The 16,775-nt window shown below is 47.0% G+C and overlaps 1 protein-coding gene across 1 annotated transcript; it reads left to right on the plus strand.

Moving 5' to 3' along the window:
• Nucleotides 1–1,026: 1,026 nt before the first annotated feature.
• LOC144153600 (uncharacterized) lies at nucleotides 1,027–14,035 on the plus strand. The gene is made up of 6 exons (XM_077685242.1): nucleotides 1,027–1,205; nucleotides 8,359–8,480; nucleotides 8,850–8,918; nucleotides 9,869–9,904; nucleotides 13,105–13,179; nucleotides 13,898–14,035. Exons 1-6 carry the CDS (start codon nucleotides 1,115–1,117, stop codon nucleotides 13,991–13,993), a joined length of 489 nt encoding a protein of 162 aa, XP_077541368.1. The 5' UTR covers nucleotides 1,027–1,114; the 3' UTR covers nucleotides 13,994–14,035.
• The last annotated feature ends 2,740 nt before the right edge of the window (nucleotides 14,036–16,775 follow it).

Raw genomic sequence — 16,775 nt, forward strand, 5'->3', positions numbered from 1 at the left:
CAAGTTTGTTCTCTGATCCAAGAAGCTCGTTTCTTGTCGCTGAGTGTTGCTCTTAACATTATTCATCCCATGGCCCGTTGAGCCAACCGATGTTTGCTTTCATGTGGTTAATTCAGTACAGGTGTAAGCTGTTCAACTTACATCAGGGAACTTTCAGCAGACGGCAAAGGCCCACTTTTGAGTACGGGCTTTACACTCTGATGGAGCAACGGCCGAGCAGGAATTACCCGACCAGAGATGGACAGCTCATGCTTAGCCGTACATGCTTGTGCTGCTTGGGCAATTGTTTCCGCTGGACTCAAGCAGCTGCAGAAACAAGCTGTACAGTTTACTGTGCCGCTTTTGGCCTGCCACTGTGTATTCATGCGCGGCATTCATTTTTTCATTTAATCTTACGCGGTGGGGCCACTACTGCAACGAAACATGTATAGAAACTTAAATAGTCACGGGATGGTGGGTACGAATCAGCCGCCTCGGTCCAGGCGTCTAGGTACCCCCAATCCGTGTCAAAATCTTACAGTGCTTTCTGTGTACTGTCACAGAAATCACTGGCGGCGTGGGGTGATTGTGACGTGATCACAAGTTCATGCGGCTTCTCTCTGTGACCGAGCAACGGGGAAGGTATCAAAAACGGATGTATTTTTTTTTTGCTTGATCTCACCCCTGCAACAGTGGTTATGGATAGATCCGCGCGTTGTAATGGTTGGCCCGGTCAGGAAACTATCAAGACAGACAGCTCTCAGTCATGTCCAATAAAATCTTGCTGCCTCGGGGAAATGGAGCAAGGGCGGGAGGGGGAAAGGAGTCGTAATCGCGTATGTTTGCCCACTCCGCTCGTGAAGGTCACCAACACTTGATTTATCTGCCCTCAACGCACAACACAGTGGCAGCAGGAGCAGTAGAAAACGAATTGCCATGTTTGCTCAGATGGTGCAGCCGGAGCAGTAATTATGTTTCAAAATAATAAGGCCAGGGTTTTTGACAACGGCACCCATCTAAGCTTCCAATCCATCGTGAGCTGCGCCTATAGCCTGCCTCAACACAGCGAAAGTTTACCCGGGCAGTGAAATCAAAGCTTTCAGGAGCACTGGTGACGCGTCATCGGGGGCCTGCAATGAAGCCCAGGGCACCAGACGCTTTTGCTTTGAGTGCAATTTTAATCTTACTCGCTCTTCAGGCGGAGGCTTGCCGAAAATACTTTCCCAGTAAGTATACCAACCCTCAGATGCTGTTACTGAACGTTTTTTTTTTTTTTGTTTACAACGGGGTTTTCACCTGTAAATGAAAGAAGAGCTTAAGACAATCAAACGCCGCAGTTTTCAAAAATTGCGCGTTGCGTGTGAACAATTACAGCGGCTTCTGAATTGTTCGCATCGCCTGCCTCGTGGCTGCGGCGGCTTTTGTCGATTGAAACTTAAAGGTGTCCTGGAAGATGTTTTGTCGATACATGGGTGTTCCCATTTTTAAATAATCTTATAGTAATCATCTAGTTCAACGATTTTGTTAAAGCGATGAGCATTAGGGGAGTTATTGCAAATCAAAACATCGCATTTTCGACCCCGCCGTGATTGCCCCCGTTTCGTCCCCCTCCTCGCATCGCACGAGCGTGACTGCCCATGATGCCTCGCTTCTCGGTGACGTCCGCAAGTACATCCGGCTGGGGGTGTCGTGTGGTACTACGATATTCTGCTCTGCAGCATTGCTTTGGGAAGGGGCCGTATGACTTTCTGCGTTCCGTTTAGGCCGTTTTTTTATCATTTTGCTTCTGAATCGTGCGCTATGCTCACGGCTGTAAAAGCTGATGGAAGGAATGGAGCGCGACTCTTGCGATTCCACTCCATGCCGAAAGATCATGCGAAAAGAACACGCCCTGTCACCACGCGTTCGCGGCGGCATATTGGAGTCTAAATAATGTGAGCGCTTCACTGAAGAATCGCCTCTAAAATTTTTAGAGTGAGCACATTCATGCCTTGCGAACCAACGTCCGTTTATATACTGCTTAATTGGCCGCTAGTTCGCGCCAATGTCGAGATTGGTCGTGTTATGGCAACGCCATGCACGCGCGTACATTAAGCGGCTGTAGTATTAAAGGGACACTGAAGTGATATGTAAACATTGCGGGATTACTTGCGCAAATTTTAGTCCGGAGTCCCCAGGCCATGTTACGACCACTCTGGGCGCGTTTACGCGATTTTATTTAGTAGAAAAATTATTCGAAAATGTTGTCCTCCTCTCTTTACGCTCGCCCATTTTCTGCGGCGTTTTCGTGTGACGTCGAGAGGAGCCGAGCTCGCAATTGGCTGCGCCACTGCACGGCTCCCCTGCCTTCAGACAGAGTCAGTCGGCCCAGCGTTTCGTCCGCCGGCCGCCGACGGGTCGTCGCAATTCGTTCGCTCAGTTGAAACGAAGCCAGGACACGTTTGTGAATGGAAAAATGGGCCTTTCTTTACTTGGTTAGTTTGTACACTGTATCTAGCTCCAAGTCAAGGTCGCTTAACACAAGCGCTGCACAAGCGCACATGCGGCGCTTCGTTGACTGGTACGCCAGTAGGAAAATATAAGGCCTCTTGAAGGCGGGAGAAGAGTCAGCGAAGTCAATATAGGTACTAGGAAAATAAAATCAACTGATATTTTTACCGCACAGCGTAAAAATGGGGCGCGGGAAGCACTTTTTTGCGCTGGGCGAACAAGCACAGCGGTCAGCAGCACGACTACGCATCTGCGAACGCTTTTCCGTCTACGAAATGCAATTGCTAGACCTGAGCTATTGTGGAATCTCGGGGGACGCTTACTGCACGAGCGCAATACAACAAAGTCACCTAAGCTGCTTGAAATGCCAAAACTAAATAAAAGTGTAAACTTGTTGTACAATATATACCCTATATTACCAAGGTCAGAAGAGCCCGTTCCGTGACCGAGTGCTCTGAGGCGCTAGGTACGTTGCCGCAAGTTTTTTGGAAGTCACGAGTTCGAGTCCCCGCGGGTACGTGCTTTTTTTTTTTTTTTTGTAACTTAACTTTTTCGTTTTTTGCCGATGTTTTCTACATTGAGTTCACCTTTTTTTTGGCCGCAACGTTCATGGCTCCACGAACTAGTTCACAGAACGCGCGCAGGCTGGCACTGGCGCGCTAGCGAGTTCTCGTTGGCGTGCTGTTGCCATAAGCACCGACTGCTTGCGGGCAGTGGGCACAGGCCAGAATGAACAGACCCTTGGCCTGGTGCGAACACGCTTTTTACGGTACAGGCATGAGTGAGGCAAGCTCCAAATATGGGGGAAAAGCGCATGACATTCGGGCGTCTGCGGGTACGCGGAGGGCGTCCATGCACTGCGTAGGCCTCGGCTAGTGAATGCTACGATTTCAAGCCGTCCTGGCAGGCTTATCTTTATGTATTTTTACAGGTGACAACATGGCAGAAGCGCGGTACGATGATTACTTGAGAATGCCCATCCAACAACGCCACCGGTTGTGTTTTACAGAACCGAAACCGAAACTTGTTTGGTTGCTCACCTTGGGCATCGTCCAATCACGGTGCGGCTCCTCCTAACGTCACAGCTTTAGTTGGTGCGGCCGCCGCAAACCGCGCATGGTAGTTTTTCTTCTTTCGCGCTTTGTAAAATAATTACCGATTTGTCAACCGGATAAACGATGAAGAGTGTGCTAATTTGAGCCAGTCTACGCAGTGCAAGCAAAAACGGGAGCTTGACAAATTCACTTCAGTGTTCCTTTAAAGGGACACTGAAGTGATATGTAAACATTGCGGGATTACTAGCGCAAATTGTAGTCCGGAGTCCCCAGGCCATGTTTCGACCACTCTAAGCGCGTTTACGCGATTTTATTTAGTAGAAAAACTAATTCGAAAACGCTGTCCTCCTCTCTTTACGCTCGCCCATTTTCTGTGGCGTTTTCGTGTGACGTCAGGAGGGGATGAGCTGGCAATTGGCTGCGCCACGGCTGCGCTACTGCACGGCTCCCCGGCCGACAGAGTCAGTCGGCCCAGCGTTTCGTCCGCCGGCCGCCGGCGGGTCGTCGCAATCAAGGAGGTTAAAAAAAATTGCGTGGTTGCAATTCGTTCGCTTAGTTGAAACGAAGCCAGGACACGTTTGTGAATGGAAGAATGTGCCTTTCTTTACTTGGTTTGTTTGTACACTGCATCTAGCTCCAAGTCAAGGTCGCTTCACACAAGCGCTGCACATGCGACGCTTCGCTGACTGGTACGCCAGTAGGAAAATATAAGGCCTCTTGAAGGCGGGAGAAGAGTCAGCGAAGTCAATATAGGTACTAAGCAAATAAAATCAACTGATATTTTTAGCGTACAGCGTAAAACTAGGGCGCCGGAAGCACTTTTTTTGCGCTGGGCGAACAAGCACAGCGGGCAGCAGCACGACTACGCATCTGCGAACGCTTTTCCGTCTACGAAATGCAATTGCTAGACGTGAGCTACTGTGGAAACTCGGGCGACGCTTACTGCACGATCGCAGTACAACAAATAGTCACCTAAGCGGCTTGAAATGCCAAAACTAAATAAAAGTGTAAATCGGTTGTACAATATATACCCTATATTAGCGACGCATTTGCGTCCCGCTCCGTGGCCTAGCAGTCTGGGGCGCTGGGATTTCACTCCAAATGTTTTGCGAGTCACGAGTTCGAATCCCCGCTGGTACGTGCTTTTTTTTTTTTTTTTGTAAGTTAACTTTTTTGTTTTCCGCCGATGTTTTCTATATTGAGTTCACCTTTTTTGGGGCCGCAACGTTCATGGCTACACGAACTAGTTCACAAAACGCGCGCAGGCTGGCACTGGCGCGCTAGCGAGTTCTCGTTGGCGTGCTGTTGCCATAAGCACCGACTGCTTGCAGGCAGTGGGCACAGGCCAGAATCAACAGACTCTTGGCCTGGTGCGAGCACGCTTTTTACGATACAGGCATGAGTGCGGCAAGCTCCAAATATGGGGGAAAAGCGCATGGCATTTGAGGGTCTGCGGGGACGCGGAGGGCGTTCATGCACTGCGTAGGCCTCCGGTAGTGAATGGTACGATTCCAAGCCGTCCTGGGAGGCTTATCTTACGCATTTTACAGCCGACAGCATGGCAGAAGCGCGGTACGATGATTACTGAGATATTGAGAATGCCCATCCAACAAAGCCATTGGTTATGTTTTACAGAACCGAAACCGAAACCGAAACTTGTGTGATTGCTAACCTTGGGCATCGTCCAATCACGGCGCCCCTCCTCTCAACGTCACAGCCTTAGTTGGTGCGGCCGCCGCAAACCGCGCATGGTAGTTTTTCTTCTTTCGCGCTTTGTAAAATAATTACCGATTTGTCAACCGGATAAACGATGAAAAGTGTGCTAATTTGAGCCAGTCTACGCAGTGCAAGCAAAAACGGGAGCTTGACAAATTCACTTCAGTGTCCCTTTAAGTGTCCAAACGAGCACACAAAGAAAGAAAAACGTCAACGTAGGAGTCGGTACCAGACTCTTAAAGGGACCCTGCAACACTCTTTGAGCAGTACAAGTAAACCTGCGCGACGTTTAGATTACACTGCCAGGAATATCTGAGCCAAATATTACACGTGCACGTGAAGCGGTGAGCGCGCAAATCGATGTGAAAGACGCGGAAAAACAAACCGCTCTCTCTTCAGTTGTCCTCATTATGCATGGCCTAAGGGACGTCACATAGGCCATGGCTGCCCGATCGGCTGTCACTGGTCAACTTCGCGGCTAGATTCTCCCATTTCCGTCGTCGTCATCGCTGTGTACGAACCTCTTCTATGCCTGAACCTGTAGGCACAGTTTTGCCGTTTATTTTGTGTTTTGAGTGCGCGTGGAGTTTGAGTGATGAGCTCAATACTTCCCTTTCAACGGGACCACTCGATTACAAACGTTTATTGCTTCAAAAACGCCCTACCAGCCCGAGCGCGCACTTGCGAGCAGGCACCCATGCCTGCTTTTTTGTGGCACCAGACCCGAAATAGGCCCCTCCGCGTTGCGGAGAAAAGGAGAAAACTACCCGGCATGTGATATATCGAAGGCCGCCGAAGAGAATGCCGCGAGCCGCCCCCCTCTCCGGGAGAGAGCGCGCAGCTTTCGTCGCCTTGTCCGCGCTCGAGTTGAGAGGTAAACGATTATGCGCGATGAGAAATCGCGCGTAGTTTCGTTAATTGTGAACGGATTTTCATAATTCTGGCGGGAGGCGATTTCTGGGACAATAGACTTTATCCCAAAATACAGTACTAGTAGTCGATGGCAAGTGTTGCAGGGTCCCTTTAAAGTATCATTGGCTGGGAAGAGTTTCATAGTGCATGTCTGCGAAATTACACAAAAGTTACCATACCTTCCTAAAAATTTAAAAGAAGCGCGAAAGCTTTCTGACATCAAAAATGCTTCCAAAGCGCTCCAAAACCTTCCCCAAACGTATGTCCAACCTTTGCTGAAATTGCGTCCAACCGATTCTCAAACCCTCAAAGGCCCCAATTCGCAAACGAACAGTGAATCCAAGCGACGATTTTTCACGCGTTAAGTGAACACATTTACGGACAATCTAAATGTTTACCGATACGTGGTTTATGAGATAAAAGTATACTATTGTACTCCCTCTTCATCATTTGTTCGTGCACTGTCTTATCTAGAATCGAATTCCTTTTTCGCGATTCTCAAGTGACCGTTTTGACAGAACGGAAGCTCTGTATCACGCACGCGCCGTGTGTCCAGAGATGTTATCAGAGCTTTTCGGTCTACCAACTGGTCTATGGAGAAATGCACTGGTTTACTGACGGGACGCCATGGGTCCCACTAAGAAAACTTTCGCTTTACAAACAAAAGAGAGGCGCGGGGCTGCGCATAGTTATGGGAGAAATCAGGGAGTGCCTCTAATTCAGCCGATTTGATTTCAGCTGGTGGCGCACCTACCTACGCCTCATACCCCACTCCTGACCTCATCCTGGGCAAACAATAAAGTTATTCCTCCTCCTCATCCACCGCATCGTTTCCTCTCATCTAGCGCCGCAGAGCATTCATCAGCAAGCCAGGATGTCTTGGAAGGCGTAGAACTCTCTTCGGCGTTCAGTTTAGCACGAAGCGACATTTTCTCCTTTTTTTCTTTTTTAAACGATTGCTTCTGCAATCAAAATTTTTAAGGTTTGCTTACGACTCAACAGATTGCTTTTTGTGAGTGAATGCACAGGTGGAGATAACATAGCACAAAATTTCAGCCTTTCGAAAAGGTATTTTTTTTCTTCACCGAGGTGCTGCGATGAGCGACAAATGCATCAGCCCCGAGCGGGCAGACCGAGCCCTTTCTTTCTACTCCTGCCCCTCTACGCCTATTTCTAGGCTTCCCAATGCTTTAGTCAGTGGCGGTCCCAAGGGGGGGCGAAGGGGGCGGTCGCCCCCCCCAAAGAGGCCCTCAGTTTCTTATTTTCAGTTTTTTTAAGCATTCCACTTGCGCGAAGTTAAATCCCAGCCTGTTGCACCACATACGCGCACACGCCTCTATGGTTATCACCACCTCCGCAGAATTGGCGCAAGGAGGGGAACGATTCTTTATTCGCCTCGCCCCCTCCCCCCCCCCCCCCCCCAAAAAAAAACGCCCCCCCCAAAACCGATCTCTGGGACCGCTACTGGCTTTAGTCCTGTGACCGGTTACTCTTGGGGTGACGCGTGGTGGCAAGCGACATCGTAGGCAAAACGTCCTCTGGAGTGACTCTGAGTTTTCCGTCGCTGGCCAGAGCGCCGATGCTTCGGCGGTCTCAAGCATCGGTTCTCTTGGCAACCAGGCACAAATTTCCGTTCTCAAATTCAGATACGGTCGAGGATCCTAGTTAAGCTCGGGGCCCCACCTCACGACATGTGGCCCAAACATTCCTCCCAGTCACTTCTATTGTAAAGCGGGCGATCTGTTTGGCATTGAAGAAATACAGGAATCGATGCCCTGATGAGGCGATATAACACTTAGGCAGCTATACAGACCAAAACTCTTTCTCACAACACAAGACTTCATGCTATATTCTCGACAAAGTATACATCCGTTTGCCCTCACAGTGGAGCGCGCTCAACTTTATTTCACATGGTCTGGGCTTCCCAACAGAATAAGAGCGTTTAAACCATACTGAATCCAAATTTGGAGCAGCGGGAGCGAGAGCTGCCCAGCTGTGACCCTGACCGGCAGGTCATCGAGAGGGTGAAGATGGCGGCAAGCTATTTCTTCTGCGTCTTAGAATGGTGACTCTATTCACGGCGTTTTTGTCTGGTCACAATAAACGTTTTCCTCCTTCTCCTGACCAGGCAGTATTAGCTTTGGATTCCTAAAGTGTTTCGGTACAAACCTGCATGTCATCATTACAACTACGACTTTCTCAACAGTCGGTTTGAAGAGAGACATGGAGGCTAAGGCTCTATTTGGATCAATTGTGGAAGCCTGCAAAGAAGAGCTTTTGGCGGTGGCATTCAGGTTGCCACAGAGAGACGTGGCCGACCTTTCGCAGGTAGGTATTCCTTACATGTTTCACGGGTACGAACTGGGTTGATTTTTTTTGCGAATTATGCGTTAAATTAGTTTGAAGGCATATGCCCTACAGACTTTTTTCTCGGAAAACAATACATCGTTAGTACCAAATGACCTAGATACAAAAGAGAAAACAAAAATCAGAGACACTTAACAACACTTCCTTGAGAGGATGTGAAATAATGACATTTTATTTAAATTGCGCGATCCTTTACGTCTTTTTGTGAAAGATGCATTCGTCTGTCGACGACATTTGCAGTGAAGCCAATAGATGAGCGGCCATTGTTTTGTTCTTGATGGTATATAATTACGGTTCACGTAATTACCAGGCTTTTCTATTTTAATACAGCATCTGACTATATTCTGCCAGATCTACAATGCTTGCAAGCCGATCGAACCAGAGCCGACAACCTCACAGGTAACGAATTACAACTTTTTCCCTGAAACCAACCAGCGGACTGAAATTTTCTACCTTGGCTCTACTGTGGAGAGCCTAGGTTGACCTTTATATAACACACTTAAGTGAAGCTGTCACTTTTTAAGTTCTTGAGTAAATTTGAGCACGCTTCCCACACTTTCAGAGTGTGTGTCCGTTCAAGCAGCAGCTCGTTCAATTTACAAAGACAAGATGATGCCAAGTGCTCAGTGTACAGCACCGGTTCACAAATTTATTCGCCTCGCAGGCATCTTCGAAAGCGTAGGACGAGAGCTCGAAGCGCATGCGAGCCCTCTCCAGTGCTCTGAATAGCTGAACACAGGAATACAGAGATGCGTGAGTGGGTGAAAGAAGCAGAAAGAAGCTACATCCACTGGTCACTTGGGCAATCGATTGAACAAATCAGTTTAAAAAATATTTTCTGCCTCATATTCATACAATGCACTAAATGACGACAAAAAGCAAAGTTGGAAGATATATAGCGCACGCAACAGTTATAATTTTATTGATGAATTACCCACTACTGCATACATAATTTTAAGGCGAAAACCTTAAGCCACCCATTACCATCATCGTCATCATCATCCCCATCCTCCATTTTAAAGTAGCCGTATGTCCTGGCCTATACCGGAGCTGCATGTCATGGCATGGCTGTATGTCATGCCATGGCATATCATGGCATGTTTACCGGAGCTAGACAAGCTTCAGTCCTGAAAGCGAAATAATGAATGCAATTGCGACGCCAAAAAAATTTTTAATAATGCATTTTTAGGGACATCTACATGATAGAGACATAAGTAAACTAACTTGAAATATTAGAAGTTCAAATAGCCCACATTTTCATTTAGACAATTTCGTTGCTTTTCAACTTGCCCTGATATATATCATTGCTGTATGCGCTTGGGTGCTTGAGTATTTTGTTATCCCGACAGGTTATAGACTGCATTGTGAATGACTTCCTTAACGACGTAAGTGCTTCTACAACTATTTGCTTGCTGCAGAGAAAAAATTTGCATTCATCAGAATGCAATAAGCAACATCGTCAGGTAACATCGAAGAAGTGACATGGTCGCGCCCAGGGCTCATTCATGAAGAGTTACAATTATTCCTCAATGAGAAAAAAATGTGTACACCATTTTTCAATGTTTGTGGCATCTTGGATCCTGTACATAGGCATGTCGGAATTTGATAACTATAGCCCCCCTTGTGTACCCTTATTTTGTACCCTTTGTGTATTGTGTACCCTTTGCGTACCCTTGTTGCACAACCACGCATTTTCACTGGAATAGGTTTGCATTTGTATTTCCATGACTGTTGCTGTTTTTTGTTTATCTTTTTTTCGCCCCCACCCCTATGTAACGCCTGTAAGGGCATTTAGAGTAAATGAATAAAAAAATAAACCGTTTGCCTTAAGCTTCTTCCTCCGCTACATAGCTGGGTCCCCCGTGACATTTTTTTTCCTTGTTCATTGCCTATGGCGCACCGATCGAATTCCATCGGTCTTTCTGGGTGGCTCTTGCGCAATAAAAACTTGCGACATTTTCTTATTTCTTATCGTGACAGCTCAAAGCAACAGCGTGGCAGAAGTGGAATATAGCAGCAATCGTAGTAGATTACCAGACCACTTATGTGTATGAGCTGAAAGTGTGTTAATTCTGTTCACAAGATGCGTAACACGGTCTTCACAGGCAATCTCGCGATTTTTGGAAATCACAAAAAGACCTAACACAGGGACATACGGGGAAAAAGACCTAACAAACCCGGACCTAACACGAGGATACACTCCCGTCCTTACGAATCTATTCTTTCGTAGCTAATCAAAGAATGGCTCTCTCCGAATTGCTTCTGCTTTTGTACTAAATTTTATCGCTCCCTTAATTTTCTGATCTTCTGTAAAGTGTCAGTTTCACATTTATACGCCATTCAGTTGCGTTGAACTTAGTCTTAGTTAACTGAACATGGCATTGGTTCGTTCGCGTTGCACGCAAGAAATAATTGGAGGGTTTGAGTTATTGAAATTCGGCTGTACGGTGCACAATCGACGGCACAGTGGGCTTTAACATTTATTCCATTAAGTCAGTTCTTCGACACTCACTGTAACAATGCGAACGACCAAGATTAGAAATGCGTCAGGTGCACTCCTTTTAAGACAAATGTACCTAAGAGCAGCTTTACATGTCATCAGTTTTGTCTGGAGTGATTACTCCATAGTTCTTAAATGTTTAGATGAGTATTTTTGCGCAGTTAATATTGCGAAGGAGAGATTTCATTGTGAAACATTCCAAGTTTATAACGTTGCTCTGCCAAGTTCCAGAAACATGGAAGCTAGAAGCAGTAAGTCTAAGGGCAGTAACTTTTGGCTACGAATTATGTAAACATTATTCGACGTACCACAGAGTAATTTTCCCTAGTGGCAACGAAGGAAAACTAAGGAGATAAGTGCGTTCGCGGACATTATAGCATTCAGCGAGGTGACCTGGTGAAAGTCCTGTTAAGATCTGAGGTTAAAACTGCCAACTTAAGATTTTGCAAAGCGATATACCGCTAGCCCGACTCTTAAATCTTATAAACATAATTTTAAATGCGAATGCATTTCTTACTCGGGGGTTGTCGTGCGTTGGCCGGCGTGCGCCTAGCAACATCTGTGGCGCGCCTAGCAACCGGAGCACGTAGTAGCTCGGGCGGGAGTAGCGGAGGGCAAGGGGAGAGGAGGAGCGCGCTCGGCGTGTGAGGGCGCTCGCATCACGGAGCTCGGGCGGAGTAGCGGAGAGTGAGTGGAGAGGAGGAGTGCGCTCGGGCGTGTGAGGGCGCTCGCATCGCGGAGCTCGGCGGAGAGAGCTCGCGCGCGGGGCGGGCGTGTTGCTTAAATGCGAATGCATTTCTTAGTCGGGGGTTGTTGTGCGTTGGCCGGCGTGCACCTAGCAACAGCTGTGGCGCGCCTAGCAACCGGAGCTCGTGGTAGCTCAGGCGGGAGTAGCGGAGGGCAAGGGGAGAGGAGGAGCGCGCTTGGCGTGTGAGGGCGCTCGCATCGCGGAGCTCGGTCGGAGTAGCGGAGAGTGAGGGGAGAGGAGGAGCGAGCTCGGGCGTGTGAGGGCGCTCGCATCGCGGAGCTCGGCGGAGAGAGCTCGCGCACGGCGCGGGCGTGTTGCGCGGGTCTCTCTCTCCTCTCCGTGTACCCTCTCTCCGCTCGCTGCGCTCGGAAAAATATATATAAACGCAGTGGAGCGCGCGCCTCTCTCCGTGACTGCTTGCCCCAGCGCACTCATCGGTGCACCCAATGCATTCGCATTTCCGCACGATCCCCTTCGGGGAGGTGGGGGGAGTTTTTTTCCACATCAATGCCGTGCTGTGCCTTGGTCCCGTTGTTAAAAAAAAAGCGTGGCGCTAAAGAGACGTTCACGAAGATGACAAGAGACGCCAGATACAGGCGCCAACTTCCAACTATAATCCTCATCATCATCAGCCTGTCTACGCCCACTGCAAGGCAAAGACCTATCCCATTCATCTCCAGTTATCCCGGTCCCGCGCTAACTGCTATCAATTTATTCCCGGAAACTTCTTGATCTCATCTGCTCATTTAACTTTTTTGCCGCCCCCTGCCACGCTTGCTTTCTCCAGGGATTCCCTCTGTTACCCTTAATGACCAATGGTTATCTTGTCTTCGCATTACATGCACTGCCCACGTCTATTTCTGCTTCTTTATTTCTACTAATATGTCCTTAACACGCGTTTGTTCCCTGACCCAGTCCGCTTTCTTCTTATCCCTTAATGTTGCACCTACCATCTTCCGCTCCATTGCTCGCTGAGTCGTCCTCAATTTAAGTTGAACCCTCTTAATGAGCCTCCTAGTTTCTGCCTCGTTGTTGAGTACCCGTAAGATGCAGCTACTATTTAGTTATGCAAATAAAATCATGCTTATTGATTCATTAATTCCCAAAAAAGAACATGAGAACATTTTTTTGGAATTCATGCATAGATAAGTGCGGTTTCCTTTGAATAAACAATTGGTATTTGGCGCCTCTATCTGTCGTATGTTTTTTTTTCTTCCAGTATGAATCAACACGCTCACCAACAAGTTTTGTTAAGCCGCATATCACTTTGGGGTCGTTTTTGTCATTGTAGTCACTTGAGTAAGCTGATTTCTGACACCTTCTCGCCCATTCCCCAGACTGGTACCTTTTTCAGTTCCGACTACGGTCAAAAGTTAAGTCCTGCTATAAAAATTGCGGACAAGAAGGTGGTGGTAAGGGCTGCCATTTCTGTATTGCTTTGCTAAAAATTAAGCTCCACATACGATCGTAAATTGGCTTGATCTCAGCTGATATCTAATATAACAACATATCTCAGCGTTCCTCCATTAATGAGATGGACTCATATTCGAACGTGAAAGGTTATCTGCAGCATGTTGGATTGCAAATGATGATACTGCGAAAACCAAATGTAAAGCTAAAGCGAAATATATTTTTATTTATTTATTTATTTATTTATTTATTTATTTATTTATTTATTTATTTATTTATTAGGTTTTTGTAAAATCTTACGAAACGTTATTGTTGAGATTTTCTGAATTTTCGAAAAAAGAAAAGTTACATTTATTTTAATAAGGTCCTATGAACGCGAACTACTGACACAATTTTATAAACGTCACAATATTCTTACGGTATGGAGACTCAGAGTACAGGTGAATTTGCAGATTTACATGGCAGTAGCCAGCGTCGCAGTTGCTTGCATGAGGTTATAACTGTGATTTCCAACAGGGAAATAGCGGCAATTATCATAGCTAGCACAAAATCTTCAGGGCGGAGCCGTCACTAGGCTATATCGCTTGCCAACCGAGGGGCAGATGTCAACATGATTCATTCCAGTTCATTGTATTGCCCCTGTGGAGTTTTCTGGTAAATTGTAATAAACCCTGAAATTATTACCAATTTTTTCTGACCTCCGGTTACAATTTATTTCAGCTTTGCTTGCAGAGATTGAACATATGGAGCGTTCCAATCCAAAGAACCGACGACGCTATTGCACTGGTGATACACGTAACCCACACCTACGGCTAGATTGGCACAACGGGAATCATTTTGGCCGTCAAAATAAAACAGAATACCAGTCCAGTTCTTCAAAAAGTCCGAGTACAACTATGCACTCATTATTACTTGAGTATTCCTTCCTTGTTCTCCGCAACATGCAAATTATACCCGTCTTCCTTTTCCCTATACCACACGTTATGGGAGCGTTCTCACACCACAAATTTCCCTTTTCTCCCAACTCCTTCCCATGAGCAGTGGGAGAGCCATCTTGACATCTCTTACCCGGATGATCAGCTTCAGCTGATCTCCCGTCCGCAGCCGGATGCCCGTGCCCAGGACACCCTGGACTGAAGACGTTCCAAAACGCGTGGAACGGCTCCATCACCTTGCGTCTTACTCGCCATAACGTTCGTTCCCCATTCCGCCTCCAGATTCGTCTTTTAATTTTAGTGCAAAAGCCGTTTTATTTATCTGTTTTCCCATTTTATAGCAGAGCTCGTCGATGAAGGCAGTTGTGAAACTCCGCATCAAAAAACAGCCCGCGCCTGGACTCCCCCTCCCCCCCCTCCCTCGCTTTGGATTGTGCGTACCATGGCGCCACTGCGGCCGCCGCATGCACTATCCAAAAAACAGAGTAATTATTCAAACTGACAATTTAAGGTTAAATTTTGGTTTAAAGTGCATAATTCTTGATTTTTGTGCTTTCATATGTTATTCATTGCTATCTTAAATCCGGTTTTTAGGTAGTGATGGTTTCTGCGTCCGCGCATCTGCCTCGACCAATTGGCGCTCGTGCGGGCACTCCGGCACAACATAGGTCCGAACTGAAGTACCAAATTTGGAGTTATCGTTTGGCCTACAGCTCATTATATGCCAAATATAATCCAGTAGCCGATCGAGCGGCTGTAAATAATCAGTTTTAGCTGACATGAAGCCGTCGAAGTGACTTATTTATTTTTTTGCCGCCAGAAGGCCGAAGAGGACGCGCAGCAGACGACAGTGCCGCGTAAGCGAAGGTTGACCCCATGGTCGCATTTCTCTTTGCTGTTCTTGCTCCGTATGAATACAAAACACTTGCATAGTTCACATATTGGGCTCCTTTGGCATAACAAATTTACGTAAGCACTCAAATACCATTTTTCGCCCAGGTCGTGGAGCGGCGAAGCAAGTTGTATAGTTTATTTTATGACCGAAAGATGGCGCCGCTGTAAAACAAGATCCAAATCAGTGGACCAATTGTAGGGTCACTTTTTGATACATGGGGGCCTATGGGGAGTTTCGCAGCTCCTATATCAAGTAACTCTGATTTTATAGGTGGTATTCGTAGAAAAGGTTAGCTGTCAATCTTTTCGCTTGGCAGCACTGAAAACGGCCACAGCCATGGCCGATGCGCCACGGACATGGCGCTGCTGGGGCCACTGCGCCCGCACGCCGAAGAAAAAAAAACGACGGCTTGCGTCATCTATACCGTTTCAACCCGATTCTCAACGGTGGTGTCAACAGAGATGTTATTAGTCTGCTCACATTGAACTCGAGGCAATACTTCGCGTTCGGTGAGGCATAGTTTGTTAAGGTGCAGCACAGTCATGTGCTTAGTACGGACTACTACAGCCATCCCGCGGAGCCCGACGTAACGACTGACGGCGCGCTAACACGGTTGCCTGCATGCGCGCCTCGCCAGTAAATAGAAGCAATTCCTTTTTTCACTTATTAGACATGTTTTTAAACTTTATATACCAAAGAAGTTACTCTTTCAGCGTTTACAAGAGGAATATAGTTTTTCGTTGAATGTCGGATAGAGACCTTCAGCATCCCATTCGTTCTAGGTTATGGCGGTGGAGTGCTAGAGCACAATGTGAAGTAATGAATTGCAATTTGCGCCTACAGTTTCTCTGCCATGGAGCCTTTGGGACCTTAGCGAGTCGAACCAACACTTGCTGCCGTAAACTGCAGCTTTCTGGCCCAGCGTTGACTCGGTATGGAGGCTCAAACAACCCTAGTTCAGTTGCGGTTCACTGGGCATTTTAATGTTGTTTGCAGCCAAAACACTTCATTGCGGTTGTGATTTCAGCTAGTTTACCTTTACGATTGTATCTTGAGCGCTCCCACGTACAAAATGCAACCACTTAAAACTTAACCTTATATATAGGTAACAGTACAAAATTTTACGAGGAGTAGACAAAACTATTAAAACTATTTCTTCATTATAAACTAGATTCACAGGGAAAATGGCATTTTGGACGTTTTTTTTATATAAATCTCATTCGGTATGAATAATCTCTAAGGAACTCTAAAGCATGGAAGCTGAGGGCTGCCGGCCATCTCCGAATGACAGAAACGGACACGAAATCTCTCGCAGGAATTCCTCTTCCGCAAAAATATCGTCATCATCATCATCATGACGAAGGCCTCTCGCATCGACCTCTAACCGCTCCTGTCTTGCTCTGCTCGAGTCCATTCTTTACCCCGAATTGCCTTACTTCGTCCCTCTATCGGATCATTGACCTTCCCCCATTTTTTAGAGTAATCTCTCGCTGCCCACTCTGTAGACCTGTTTGTGCACCGGCTGCCATCTCGCCTAACTACGTGGCCAGCCCTGATATTAATTTTTTTCGAACAATGATATCCTTTACTCAAGTTTGTTTTCTGATCCAGGAAGCTCGTTTCTTGTCGCTGAGTGTTACTCCTAACATTATTCGTCACATGGCCCGTTGAGCCGACCTAAGTTTGCTTTCAAGTGGTTTAGTAAGGCGCCAACTTTACGCTGCATATGTCATCACTGGCAGGACGCATTGGTTGTATATTCTTCTTT

This window comes from Haemaphysalis longicornis, unplaced genomic scaffold, assembly GCF_048455015.1.
Source record: "Haemaphysalis longicornis isolate Haplotype H1 unplaced genomic scaffold, Haemaphysalis longicornis Haplotype H1 scaffold_9, whole genome shotgun sequence".
Classification (NCBI taxonomy): Eukaryota; Metazoa; Arthropoda; class Arachnida; order Ixodida; family Ixodidae; genus Haemaphysalis; species Haemaphysalis longicornis.